Here is a 14948-nt window from a genome sequence, read left to right on the forward strand (position 1 = left end):
GAATGTAATTCAAAACATGGAATGATGTACTGTAATACTTGAAGAGGTAGTATTCATTACATGTGTGATATTCCTAAATTGGTGAAAAACAATTGTTAAACCTGACTACAGCGACATGGGAACAGAATCCAGCTCTCGGCACTGTTCACCCCACAGTTTTTTGAAACAAGCCCTTGGCTGAATAAGATACATCAGACTGAAGAATATCAGACTTTATCCCCAGTGTGAGTGCATTAAGGTCTGCAGTGGTGTAAAGAAGGCAGCTTCATGCGTCTGAGGTGACAGCTAATCATGACAGATTCAGGTCACACTTTGAAACTGTGGAACTAAAAGCCAAAAAGGAAAGAGCATGTTGTTCACAATATTTTGTTTCACTTTTTATTTCCTGTATTCCATGTACTGCTTCTGCAGGCAAAGAGCCATATTCATACAATTCAGGTAAAGACCAGGAGCGTTCTGAGTGTGCTGTCCAGCTATTCAGTATTCACTCCCTCTCCTTCTTTCTGATCCTGCTTTTTTTTTTTTTTGTGGGGGGGGCAAAAAAAACTTTCCTTTCTCATTACCTATTACAATTCCCACTGGTTGTGCCCTCTATGCTCACTGCTTGGCTTCCTACTCCATTGCAGTCCACTGGCTCATGATTGGAGCATGCCTCGTTCCTGTCAGCCAATCCCCTTTCCCAACAGGTCTGCTGTCGGGGTCACCTCAGACTCCTCCATTCGTTGTGTGAATACACTCCATGACTGGCTACCCATAAGAAAAGCAATGTCAACCTCACCTTTCTCCTCTGGGGAAAAGAGGAAAATTTATAACTAAAAAAATGATTTTTTTTTCTTTCCTTTGGCTGGTTGTTGTATGTGTCATTTTGCTTATTTTGTACTGTTCTCTTTTGTGAGCTATATATAGGTTTTTTTTTTTGCTGGCTAGCCTTATACATGACATGCCAGATAAACATACTTACATTTGTAAATACATACAATTTTAGTGGACCACTGTTTAAAATAAGTGAAATTATTTCAATTATAATTGCTTATGTAGAGTAGCATTTGGATTTAATTTAGTGAACATGAAGCTTGATTTGTGTCCTGAACATTTATAGCCCAACTCCCACAGCTGTCCTTCAGCTGTCTACTTTTTTGAATAAAAGAAATGCTGGGTGACATTTGGGGGCATCTTATCTACATCCCATTGGGATTCCCTTGGACTAGCTGTGCTCTTTCTCTGAGCTTTGTACCTCTGTATGTGTGTGTGTATCTGTGTGAGAGGAAGAAGAGCAAGGAATAGGAAATGTGGATGGGGGAGCTTCGCCCAAAAAAAGACAGAATGCTGAGGGACTGGAAAGGTGGAGAGACAGGGGAGAGAACCTCCAGAGAGGTGCTGTTGAGGAGATGACACAGTCTCTGATAGCGCCTGCTCCAGAGTACACTGGAGCTCCATGCACCGTGAGTGATGGAGCTGACAATTGAGGTTGTCACAGTGACGGCTCCACGCTGCAGAAGCCTGAGAGCAGAGGCCACCTTTGTTTATCCCTCTTGACTCATTGAAGAGAAAAATGTGGTCCTCTGTCAGGCTGTGCCACTTTCACATCGGTTTTCCGAAAACAGAATATTGAAAAAGATGAGTCCACCTTCCGGGTTCTTCTAATAGCTAGCACTATATGTCAGCTGCCATCACTACATGTCTATACTATAAATTGGCTAATTTACCACCCAAAGGACTAGTAAAGATGGTAATTAAGACAATTAAGATGGTAGTTCACCATTACTTCCCTTAAAAGTGCAATTATACTTGCACAAATGACTCCAAATTACAAATATGTTTAGAATATTAATATTGTTCATAATAGTTCCTTACAAGACTCATAGTAATAATATATAAAATTTGTCACATGTGAAAAACAGTGAGGCAGCCATGAAAGGTTCAGTGTGTGGGAATGGTACCTTGCTCAAGGGGACCACAGTGGCACCTTAATGTTCGGGAATTGAACCCGCAACCCTTTGCTTACGAGTCCGATACTTACCTGCTAGGTCACCATGTGTTAAATCTCGGATTATGCTGTGCTCTGCTGTCGCCACTGTTGTCATATAGTCAATGGAACGGTGGCATTGGCTGAAAGAGTGAGTTTGTTAATCTAATGACTGTCCTCCGTCTGCTTTACATGCTTAAGTTTTAAAAAATGACTTTTGCATTCATTCCACAGGATCGCAGAGGATAAGCGACAGCGAGATATCGGATTATGACTGCGAGGACGGTGTTGGGGTACTATCAGGTAAATCTGTCAAAACAAATCAATATGTAAATGAAAGTGGATCACATATCTGAACGGGCAATGCACGGCAATCTTCTTAAATAAAAGTTCGAGGTGGGAAAGACACTCTCACGTCCACACGTACACACACATTCAAATTCACACTGTCTCAATCCTCTCAGATTCTCTCTCTCATATACTCTCTCCCTCCTTTATGTGTCGCTCTTTGACGTAAACACACACACACACCTTTTTAAAATTCTACACTAGTGCCGGTGGCTTAAGAAAGCAGCTCCCTGAGCAGAGAGGGAATACCCCTTTGTTAGTGGCCCTCCCTCTCACCCCTCCTCATCCTACTGCTTCCTCCCCGCCTCCGCACTCCTCTATTGATTTTGGCTTCCTCTCAAGCCCCGTCTGAAAGTGCTGATCCTGTACTTCCAGCAGCGGAGAAATGATTAACATTCAGAGGAATTATAGATCGCTGCTTTATTCTGCCCTGCTGCTGTAAGTTGTTTTCTGGCCCCTGGATTTAGCACCGTTGATGCTGCTGCGATGCGAGGAGGAAGAGGATGGTGTGTTGTGTTGTGCGCACACATGATCCTGTGTCCATAAATCTGTGTCTTTTAAATGAATAATCTAGATCCCTAAATTGTCCTTTATTTATTGCCATTTATGTGACTTCATATGCTCTTACTGAGGATAATTTTTCTGGGGACAATGTGTACATCCCCCATGTGTAAATCAGCAATAACTTGTTTAACTGGGCTTTCACAGTGTGTTACGCTGGTGAGTCTTCTGATTTCTAAGATGAATTGTGCTGCTTTAACAAGCTGTCACATTGATCAGAACGGTCAACTCTGCAATTGAGGATGAAACTCAAGCCGCTGCCCCCGTTTTAACGAAAGCAGCAGAACTCTCCTGACAGGCAACTCACCCGTCCACTACTCCACACATCCCCTCCTCCTGCTGCAGCCTTGGCTTTGATTAGCTGCTATTTCCCTGCCCTTTTTTGACGTCAATTTAAGTCAACTTTAATCATGACATGCATTGACCATAACTGGAGCTTCTTGACATCACTGATCACCGGATAATGAACTCCTTGAATGTGATTAGGTCGCTCATTATTTTGGTCCTGGTTGTGCAAACAATTTTTGGATTGGGCTGATTTAATGTGCATCATTCATTTGTGTTGCAGCTACACACATCTACAATAATTCATTTAATTTACATGTCTGACATCATGTCAAAGGTGAGCCCTTCATGTCTTTCATGTTCCTGGTGTCCCTAGTGAACGGAGGTTGGGTGTCTCAGAATAAATGGATCACAGCAATGCTGTGATATGCTGTGGCATGATTTACACAAAATCATTTGAAATACTTAATTAAAACACATTTTACTGACTGGTTTTCAATACTTTGTAGTCTATAATAACATATTATTTAGTCACAAGGCTCAAACTATTGATTTTGAACAAGACACATCTGGTGTGTAGCGCATTGACATTCACTTTGCATGCTTGAAATGGTGCTTGGAGGGTTTGGATGCAAGTTATTTTCAAACATTGCTGCAAAGGATGCAGTGAATCTTTTATGTAACCTTTAAATTGCACTTACATTGTGTGTTGCATTACACTTCTAAACCAGTCAGCAACATTCCTTTTCTTTTAATGTTTTATTTATGTATTATCTGAGGGTGGTCCTATTTTATTTAACATCATTATTATCTTCACGATTTTATAAGCAATGTCATTGCTTGTAAAAGTGCATTTGTATCTCATGTAAGAAATAAAAGAAGAGACTATATTCAATCTGTATGTATGTACAATTAGTATGTACCATGATATCTTATTTTATTTCTAATATTTAAAATAGAAATAAGAGTTGCCATTGTGCTGCAGTGTTGCTGCATAATCCATGAATGAATGGCTGTACACCGACGCTTCCTATCCAATCTGATAGAGCTTGAGAGGTGCTGCAAAGAGGAATGGGCGAAATTGGCCATGGATCGGTGTGCCAAGCTTGAGGCATCATATTCAAAAAATGTTGAAGCTGTAATTGCTGCCAAAGGTGCATAGACAAAGCATTGTGCAAAGGCTGAGAGTACTTTTTTCATGATGTCATTATGGAGTGTTGTGTGTAGAATTCTGAGGAAAAGAATGCACTGAATCCATTATGGAATAAGTCTGTAACATAACAAAATGTGGAAAAAGTGAACACTTTCCAGATGCACTGCACGTGTTTTAAAGCATTCTAATCAGACATTTAAATTCATTAAATTACACTGTTTCCTGTGCTCTCTGCAGACTACAGGCAGAATGGCAGGGACATCCAGAGCTCCACGCTGTCTGTTCCTGAGCAGGTGATGTCGTCCAACCACTGCTCGCGGCCAGCAGATCGGACGCGCTCACGCTCACCCAGTGTGCCCCCGTCACAGAGGTACAGTTGCTCCTCAGACTCATGTCACTTTCTCTATTTTGGGGTCTGTAGCAGGCAGTCGTCCAGCAATTTGGAAATAGAAAGGGGCAGATGTTTCACTTCATTCACACTGCAGACAGAAATACGTAGACGCACACATACACACACTCAGCTTCTGTACACATCATAAATTATAGAATCATGGACAGTTTCTGTAGGCTTGCAGTGGTTACGATGGACAGACTGAGACACAGAGCCAATTTTCACATAGTCCAACTGAGAGGTGTACACAGTCACACTGCAGCTTGCATATGTACCTTCAGCCTGAGCTGCTGCATTGAGCTGCAGCTGTACAGACCCTGTGAGAGCCAGGCAAGCGCCTTGGCACTACCCCGCTTCCTGCACCCCAATTAACTTTATTTGATATTTAAGACGCAGCCTAAATCAGTCCTGAGGAGGAAGTGCACTTATCTAAATTGTGTGTGACAGTGCTCACCAGCCTGCGATTCAGACCCACTTTTAATTAAATATGTCCATTATTTATTGCCAATTACATGGGCAATGAAGCATGGGCTATTTGGAGATACCCTCTCTCCAAATGGCATTAATTTAGGATAATCACTGTGTCTGATTATATTCTGTTTCTTCTCATGTATGGGGGCGCCATGTTCTGTTTGTGCGAATGTCATGTGTTCTGTGATATACAGTTGTATTATGGGATGGGAACTAATAACTAATTCATGTTGAGAATACCAAAGAGTTCACCCAGAGTTCTATCCCTTGGTGAAATGGGGCTGGTTTTGGTCCTCAGTTCTGATCATCCATCTCTCTCTGGCTGGATATACAACCTGTCCAGCACTGCACCTGCATCATCATCCTGACCAGGGCATAGTCTCTACCAGCCTCTTCCTCTACCTACAACTCACCACCATGTCTCTTCCTCTGAACCTTCCTAATCCTCTTCTGTCTCCTCTCCATGTCTCTTCTCTCTCCATCTACCCGCAGTCATTTTCTCACCCTTCCTCGATCAAGTCATCCTATTGACCACCAGCAGAAGAAACTCAGGTAGACCCTTTGCTGGTACTGTATGAGTTTCACTCTCCCAGCCCCCTTTGACCAACCCTCACATACCAGCCTGGAGATTTCCTTGAATGTGGCTTCAGTCTTAGAGCAGCAGTTTAAACGATCTCAGTATCAAAAGTTTGAATGATTCATGTAAAATGTATGTATGGTTTAGCTGTAAGACATTGTAGACATTTTCATTTCCTTGTGTACAAATATCCCACTTTGTCCTCTTCGCGTGGCATCCTTATGAAATCCTACCCTTTTGGGTTTTAGTCGCGATATGATTTTCTAAACTACAGATTAGGACTAAATTAGGGCTGTTAATTGCACATTTTGCGACATCACACATGAAAAATAAAGTGCACCAATAAGCACCTCACTTGAATATCTGAAAACTTTTGTAAGCCCATGTAATGCTTTTCAGGCTGTATGAAAAGTTATCCAGCAGAGGTTGTTGCTCTCAGGATTCCTTTCCGCCTGTATTGTGTATGGTATATAAGGTATATTTTCTGTATACCTGATATACAATCTTTGCTGTGTTTACGGATAATATGATGCAAAACAAGTGACTCTGGATGAAGTATATGCTAATGGACACACATTTTGCCACACAATTGGTCAGCCCTGAGATGGATGAATCAACGGACAACTGAATGAATAGATGGATGGGTGAATGAATGAACATTAGTGTCATCAAATGAGTAACATCCAGGTGGATGACCTCCATGAAGTTGCAGAAGTGAATGAGTGAATCAGTAACTGATGATCTCTGACGTCTTTTTGGCAGCCGTGGCAGTCGTGTGTATCCCATCAATCGGGAGGAAGCAGTCAGGTTACTGCGCTCCACTAGGATGGCACGTGCTTATTCCGACGGGGCTTACAATGACATGGAGAGGTACTCGTGATTTTATTGTGTCCCTGTGTTAGCTGTTTCATGTCCTGTCGAAGTTGCCATGACACATTTTCTATGTAAACCATTGTCCCGGACATGATGACACCAGTGATATCGTGCCCGATATCTATTATCTCTGTCATCATCTCAACTCTGTCAGGATCTAAACTGCTGACAAGGAGGCTCACAAAAGCCTTTTTATGGCCAGAACAGCAACAAGGCAGATTCTGACCTTGCTCCCTCAATCATTTTGGTCTTCCTGTAAATCCGTTGTGAATGTTTTTAGTGGATAATGCTGTCTTTTTTAACTAGACAGACACCTCCTCTATTGATTTAAATCCTGCTAAGGGATTTGCTGTGAGTAAAGCATGTTTGAATGGTATGATGAAGCAGATGCATGCATTTGGTCCTGCATTTTTGTTGGTCATCGTGGATGGTCCCGCCCTAATAATGTTCCTTCTTATCCACATCAGCTGCACATTAGCCCAAGACAAAAAAAAACATTGTGCCGTACCCTGTACTGTTCAAAGATGACTGATAACCAGTTGGGTCTTTCCAGGTGCCAGGAGAAGGACGGTGTGCCAGAGGCATGCTTATGAGGTTCTCTGTGCTGGAGATAGGATTCAAACAACCCGCTCTGTGCCTCTCTTTCTTCCGCTGATGCACTCCCTTGTCAGCATCTGGCTGTCAGTCAGAAATGACAAGTCATACATTTTTGCCTGCCGATGAGTCATGGGAAGTACAGGGCTAAATCCAGTGTATTAAACTGTGGCAAAGTGCATTTAGTTATTTAACATAAGCATGTCTGACCTTACCATGGCTGGCTGGGGGTTTATTCACTGATATCACTATTCAAACCCATATACACAGGCATGCCCAAACACACACACACACACACATGCATTTTACTTGCAACTCGGTGTGACTAAGTGTAGTGTCCAAGGAGATTAGCACAGACAGAGAGAAAGAGAAAGTGATGGATGAGCGGGAGATAAAGAGGGGGGCAGAGAAACCAGAAGTTCTTCCCAGACTCACATGACTCCCGCTATCCTCCAGAGGGCTGGCCGAGCGGTGCCAACAGACAGGAGATAAAGAGGGGGACTCTGGCCATGAGCCACTGTTTTTTTTTTTTTTTTAGCCCTCAGAGTACTGCTTACTGCTTCCATCTGTTGTGGGGAGGAGTTTAACCTGGGCAATGAGAGATGAAATGATTTGCTGGAGGGGCTACACTTTGGTACTTCTTAGCAGCAACCTGTAAATTCGTGAGTTCTTCTGGATTTTTAGACATAGGGGATTAATAATCAGAGGTGGGAAAAGTACAGAAAAAATGTAATTAAGGACAAGTATCTTAAATTTGCTTAAATTATACTAGTAAAAGTAAAAGTACTCATCTAAAAATCTACTTGAGTAAAAGTAAAAACCTACTTAATTTGGAATTTACTTAGTAAAAATTACTTAGTTACTTTCTATTACTTGATGTAAAAGAAGTCATAAACCCAATACAGCACAACTTTTAGGCGGTATAATGTACAAACTATGTTCAGACCACCCCAGAAAACATTTTTAAGCACAGTTGGCCACAAAAGTACCAAATTCTGGTCAAACTCAAACATTACAATAAAAAAAAGATTTCCTTATTAACAAACTATGTTTTTTGCTCTTTCTATAGCAAACATAAATATATCAGTTGTCTTTACTGACAAATGAGCACACTGACTGCTGATATAAGAAATGAAATAAAGCGCCCTGCCCCACAGAACACTACAGGATTAGACTGTAAAGCTCTTGTTCAGTTTGAAAATACAGTTCATTGGACCTGATTTGGAAAGACACACCTGTCTATATATGGTCCCACAGCTGACAGTTCAAACCAAGCATGACGTCTGTAGACCTCAGAGACAGGATAAGCACAAAGGTCATAGAAATATTTCTGGTGATTTGAAGGTTCCAATGAGCACAGTGGTCTAGGCCTTTTTTTTCTGATTGGCTGGTAATTGACAGGCTCTAGGACCCAGCACTTGTTTCATAGTGAGGTGCTTATGTCAGTAGTCTGAGAAATATGCCATGCACAAAGGCCTGCGCAATTCCCTTTCAGATCAGGCAGATAGTTATTTCTTCTGTATTTAATTTGTTACTCGGTAACAGGTTTTTTCCAATGTAGCGAAGTATAATACATGGTTAAAAATGTACTTAAGTAAAAGTAAAATTTCCTGTTTCAAAAACAACTTAAAATGATAAATTACTCACAAAAACTACTCAATTACAGTAATGCAATTTGTTTCCCCCTCTGTTAATAAGATATAGAATATCTAAAAATCTAATAATAATAATAATATATATAATAATATATATATACATCAAATCACACTGTGATTATCACACTATCACACTGTAGATGACAAATGAGGAGCGCAGGCTCACAACCCCAAAGAACAATTAATGAAACATAATGTACACTGAGGTTAGTAAATATAATTTACAGCTTCATGCTTCAATTTATTCACTTGTCTTTTTCATAGGCAAACAAGTGACAATTTCTCAAACTACATACTACTGATTTTTGGGTAATGTAGTCCAAAATAAATGACTTTGCCATATAAAGCATTTTCACACATTTCCAGTTTCCTCCTACACTGCATGGATTATAGTACACACAGGGAGAAAAGCCGTTTAACTATCCCTGCAAGTTTGATAGATTTTACTTTAAATCTGCAGCTTGGACTAATGCAGTTGCTACTAAGCCGAGAGAACATGCAATGAGATCAGGAGCTCTGCATGTTCTCTGTTAGGATTATGTCATTATATCATAGGAAAATATGATGAGGATAATGATGATTATGATGATAATGATGGAATGATAGGGTGCAGACTGGATGTCCTGATTATGAGGCCACAACCCCTTTGCTGGATACATTTTCATTCACTTCTTTTTTTATGAATACATGTGCACACTTTATCAGGCATAAACTGAAAATAAATACCTGCAGTTTTTCTTTCTGTATTTCTCAGTAATACATCATCAGAGATGAAGATTTCATTTTAGATCTAGGTTACAAATGACTGAAAACGCTTGAAAATTGACAGACTGTTCCCGTTTACTCACCCTTACAGCCCAGTATGCCACAAAGTGTAAAGGATTGTATACTGAACATCCTGGGCTGATCTGTGCCGTATGTTTGTCCAGGCGTGTGCTGATGTAAGATGAACCAGACATAATGTGGGAAATCACACACTAGCCAAGCAGAAACACGCTTTTCACTCTGCATGTCACTGTCTCGCACTCCGGTGTGTCGACCAATGGCAAAAGCCCACAGCCTCTGTGCCTGATCTCACTTTTCCTGTTTGCGTATAGCCCACTGTGCCACAGCCCAGACCCAGGTGGTTGATGGGAAACCACTGTTTGATTTCATTTTCGTTCCATCCAGGTTGTAGAGGGGAGTAGGGAGGGAGAGAGAGTCCTGGGCATTCAGATTTCTTTTTCTCCCCCTCCCCCTCCGATCAACGTATTCTCTTCTCCAGGAATTACGGAGCAGCGGACAGGTATGAGTATCAGCACCGGTCTCGTTCAGCCGACCAGCGGCCCTCTCTTGAGCGCCCCATCTACACCCGCTCCCGCTCCACTGAGCGCCCGCCCGATGCCCAACTCATGAGGTCAATGCCATCGCTCCCCTCCGGACGCTCCGCTCCACCTTCCCCTGCCTTAACGAGGTGACCTAGACCAGACCAACAAAAACTGTAACCGCTCAACAACGCCTCCACCATTCCTCCCAGCAAGCCCACCATGTGTTCTCACCTCGCAACAGCGTCACCTTTTACTTTAGCCCCATCCCAGCCACAGTAGCTGCACTAGTTACTAATCCTTTTTTTGTCTTTAATTTTGAAGCACACTACTTATATTCCAAATGGAGTATAATGGTGTGAAGCTCCCATTGGTGGTTCCCTTTTTTTATATATTTTTAACCAACACTTTATTCTCTAACATGTTTTCTGTTTTTCTGCCTTGCTATGTAACTATACTGCATATTTATTTTATTTATGTAGTGCTCAGCATATATGAGTTCACCTTTGCTCTTTTCTCCTAGCATAGTTTCTGACAGCTACCTCATCCTATTGCAGCCTGTGGACTGCTTCCACATGTCAAGTGCCAAATCTGTAACAGTAGTCATATCGTGTGCTAACGCTGTTTAACTAAAGGTTGCATGAGGTCTGAAATCGGTTGTACTGTTTAACACACTTTCAGTAGATTGACAAGCTTTTTTACACAATTAATTTAATGGCAAATATTTACGGATGTACCCTTGACACTACTTGATGCTAATTTGCATAACATTGAGTTCATGAGGTATATTATTCTTTAAAGAAACTTAATCATTATTGATTTCATGCCAAATTCTATGCTTTAGTGTGTGTTTGTACATTCTGATCAGTGAAGTTCATTCTAGCAAGTGAGGCACTGAGACAAACACTGAAATTTGAATATGATGCATCTGATACAGATCTCTTAGCTGCTCTAATAAAAGTACAGTCCATGGACAAGCACGTTAATAATTAGCATTTCTTTTGTTTAATTTGAGTTGTTTATTAGTGTGTAATTTAGACTATTCCTGCATGTGATCTAGCCCTGCAAGATTTTTCATCAAGTGTTCTTGGTCTTTGCATATCCTAAGGATCAGTGCAGGGGTCACATTTTTGTTGACATTGGTGAATGTGCTACATTATTTTTTGTGACATACTTAGCATCATTAAAAAAAAACATGTTTATAAATATGTGTATAAATATATTCTAAATATGCTAATAATTTATTAATTAACCAACATCATTACAGTTGTGCATGCGCCATTGATTGTATAGAACATGTATATATGTGTTTTGACATATATATGTATGATGGATACAATCTGTTTGCAGCATTGTGCTTATCAACCCCTCATGAATTTTTTTATAAAGAACCCATATTGCCCTTGTTGCCAGCTATGCCTTTTGCTGAACTGTTGATCCAAATCCAGTGCTCTCTGATACCATGCTGGCTGATGGAATGGGACTGGTGCCTGGTGTTCATAACCACATGTGTATGTCTCACAGGGCTCACCCCCACAGTGGATCTGTCCAAACCAGCCCCACCAATACACCCATGTCCAATAGAAGAGGACGACAGTTACCACAGCTGCCTGCCAAGGGGACATTGGAAAGAAGTAAGTTTGGATCCTGTTGGATTATGCTCTGCTGTGGGTTGCATTTTGGACTGTTTCTTGACAGATTTGGAGCTTTGTACTGCTTGGTTTGATGTCCTTGGTTTACGATGTGACAACAACCTGGTCTTTGACCAGAGGTGGCTTTTGTTTTGAGTTGAAGGGAGTAATGGAATCTCAGTAACTACCATACTGGTCAAGAAAATTGCGAGACAGAAACCCTGTCTAATTTGTCATTGTTATTTCCCCTGGGAGTGTTTTGGAGTGAGAAAAGGCAAGGCTGGTCAGCATCGCCACCTTGCTGTGTTGCATGCGTCGCCTGTGGCTGTTGTGGTCTGGCCCACGAGCACTTGTCCTTTAACACATATCTGCCTGGTTCCTTCTCTCATCCCTCACTCAGAAGATGGGGAAGAAGAAGCAGAGCCTTGTACAGGTCTGTAAAACCACCCTATGGGTTTAATCTGTCAGAGCCTGATCTAGTCCTGATGGTCTTAAACCCAAGTGCAATGGCCTGCAGTACAGTTTTCTCTAGTAGGCTCGGCACACTATTACTATTAGAAAACTAAGGCAGGCCCATTGCAGAGTGTTTGTGTTTCCAGTTTTCAGTTTGTCCGTGTTTGACCTACATTTGTGGCATAGAGTTAGTGTGTGTAAGTCTCTGCGGTGCCTTATTTGGTCAGTAGACCAGTGTTATGTTTTGGTGCTGTAACTGTTGCATTTATATCTGTGTGGTCCCAATCAATTTTGTGCAAAAATACACAAAGCATTTAAAGCTTTTGAGGTTTTGACATCTTTTTGAGCTGAAAGGTATTCAGATGATGAGCAAATCCGGACTGCGTAGATAACATTTATTGGTTGCATTGGCCAATGCTGTAGCACACTGTACAATGCGCATTGTACCTTGTTCACAGTTATCTTTTCCTAGTGGACAAGGTGGTTCTTGCAATAAAAATTCTGTGTGTATATAATTATACATATTACTTGTCATAGGTGTAGTACACAAATCTGCATTATTTTCACTTGTGCAGGGGCACTTCCACTACATTTACATTTACATTTACAGCATTTATCAGACGCCCTTATCCAGAGCGACTTACAATCAGTAGTTACAGGGACAGTCTCCCTGGAGCAATTTAGGGTTAAGTGTCTTGCTCAGGGACACAATGGTAGTAAGTGGGATTCGAACCCGGGTCTTCTGGTTCATAGGCGAGTGTGTTACCCACTAGGCTACTACCACCCTAGTACACACACTAGTACTAGTGTGTGTGTTTTTTTACATAATTGAAGTGAAATGAAAAAGGCAAATCTAGTCAGTACTGAACGTTTCTTTACTGGTATCTGGCATTGAAAAATATCCCTAAACATTTTGACAGGTCCAATTTAGTACCCTGCAGTGCAGCGTCAAAGTGATGAGGCCACATTTTCACAAGAGCTGATGCACAAAATGGCCGGAAAAAGGAGGGGATAAAGAAAAAGAACAATATGATAAAGTGAGATTGAAAATTAGGGAGGTGAAGGGAGACATTTTCTGTGGTGGGAAACTTGAGAAGACTGCTTCATCACTGCCAGAGTGTGAGGATACTCCCTGTCTGATTAAGGAAGTTTTGGTATAAAGGAAATATAAAGTGTATATTATGGATTCAGGTCACATGACCAAGAGACCATGCACCACAAAGTGACTATTGCTCGTGATGACGGGTCAACTGTAGGTCACCATATGGTCGACGTGAAATGACCCAGTCTTGTTCACCCTAACCCTTTAACTAAGCCTGCCCATTAGAATCAGTGATCCAGATACGCAAACACAGAATGCATACTTTTAGCAGTTTATTAGCAGTCAGTATTTCATGCTAGTCAAGATTCTCTTAGCATGAGGCTGCAACCATCCTCTGGGGTGTCCAATCTTATATGTGTATGCAGGTTTGTTAAAATAACCATTTTTCAGACACAGATTAAACCTTTCAAACCAAGACAAGAGACTCTTTACCCAATCAATTCTATTTATTGGTAAACTAAATAGGGAACTGCAAAAACCCACATACACACAGGCCATTTCTGGATAAAATTGGTCACCCCTGTCAAACCATGAATAACCTGCCTGCATCTTTTCCTGAATGACCATGTCATACAGAGGACGTAGGAGAGGAGCCTGGATATCTTGACCCTGCTCCTTTAGAAAAGTACAATGGAGATCCAGGTGTGTTTCACTGAAGCTCCTCCCATTGTTCTCCTTTTGAGCCTTCCCACCTCTTCATGGTCCTTTCTATAAATGACCCATCAGACTGGCAATAAAACCGAAGCCATATTTACATCAGTTACATCAGATTTTTCCCTGTTTTTTGTTTGAGAGCCAAGAAGAAATTTGCTAATTGTACATAGATTAATACCAGTATGCACCCTTGCCATTTAATGTACCATGTCATTTAATGCTTCAGTTTATAGCTGATAATTTTCTTGACCTCAAGTCTTTCATCTAAAACCGTGTACAGACACTATGAGAATGTAGTCAATATGCTGGAGTTGCTGACCTTCACACACTAATTAGGCACAATGGATTCACATTTTATGACCGTGTTAGCCTTAATTCATTTTACATCTATAGGCTTATTGCTTAAGTGAAGATTGTGTCAGTCTCATTCCCCAGAAAAAAACCCCACCATGCCTGTATGGCTGTTTCTGTGCACGTGTGTGTCTGTTTCCAGTGCATGCTTCATCTTATTAAACTACATTTTTTGTTTCCCAACCCAATTAAGCCTATGAGGAGAAGTCCCAGGTCCCACCAATTAATGGAAGGAAAGGCAAGTGCCTACAGATGTGTGCAGTGTGCTTACTGAGGAAAGGGATTGAGGAGAGTAGGTGATGTGAAGGTTTGCCTCAGAGGTCCCCTCTTTACCCCTATGCACCCCCCAGTCTTTTGTTATTTTTTCTCTTTAACTTTAGTTTAATGCAAGTGTGCTTTGTGTTTGCCATGATTTTATTTAATCATAAGGGTAGCTTTGTAATGGATACACACCTTACATGTGGCCCTTAACATATCACCCATCTCAGTCTGATGTGGTTACTGCTAATATTGTCCTTAAATAGTTGCTGGTTAAGATTGTTAGGTTATGATCGGTGATATGAATGGTTTGAAATAGTA

At 41.2% G+C, this 14948-nt stretch overlaps 1 protein-coding gene across 48 annotated transcripts in view; it reads left to right on the forward strand.

Annotated features, from left to right (window-relative positions):
• rims2a (regulating synaptic membrane exocytosis 2a) overlaps positions 1–14948 on the forward strand; it is a 111178-nt gene that overhangs the window by 62371 nt on the left and 33859 nt on the right. For 12 of the 48 annotated variants that reach the window (XM_028979702.1, XM_028979712.1, XM_028979704.1 and 9 more), the window contains 7 exons: positions 412–438; positions 2201–2269; positions 4551–4683; positions 6515–6622; positions 10139–10327; positions 11703–11812; positions 12210–12242. In XM_028979702.1, the coding sequence (XP_028835535.1) occupies positions 412–438; positions 2201–2269; positions 4551–4683; positions 6515–6622; positions 10139–10327; positions 11703–11812; positions 12210–12242 (669 nt within the window). Of the gene's footprint in view, positions 1–411; positions 439–2200; positions 2270–4550; positions 4684–5667; positions 5728–6514; positions 6623–10138; positions 10328–11702; positions 11813–12209; positions 12243–14948 lie in introns of all 48 variants that reach the window. The other 36 variants (XM_028979746.1, XM_028979748.1, XM_028979747.1 and 33 more) reach the window with 10 other exon arrangements.

The sequence above is a fragment of the Denticeps clupeoides genome, chromosome 5 (genome assembly GCF_900700375.1).
Source record: "Denticeps clupeoides chromosome 5, fDenClu1.1, whole genome shotgun sequence".
NCBI classification, from domain to species: Eukaryota; Metazoa; Chordata; class Actinopteri; order Clupeiformes; family Denticipitidae; genus Denticeps; species Denticeps clupeoides.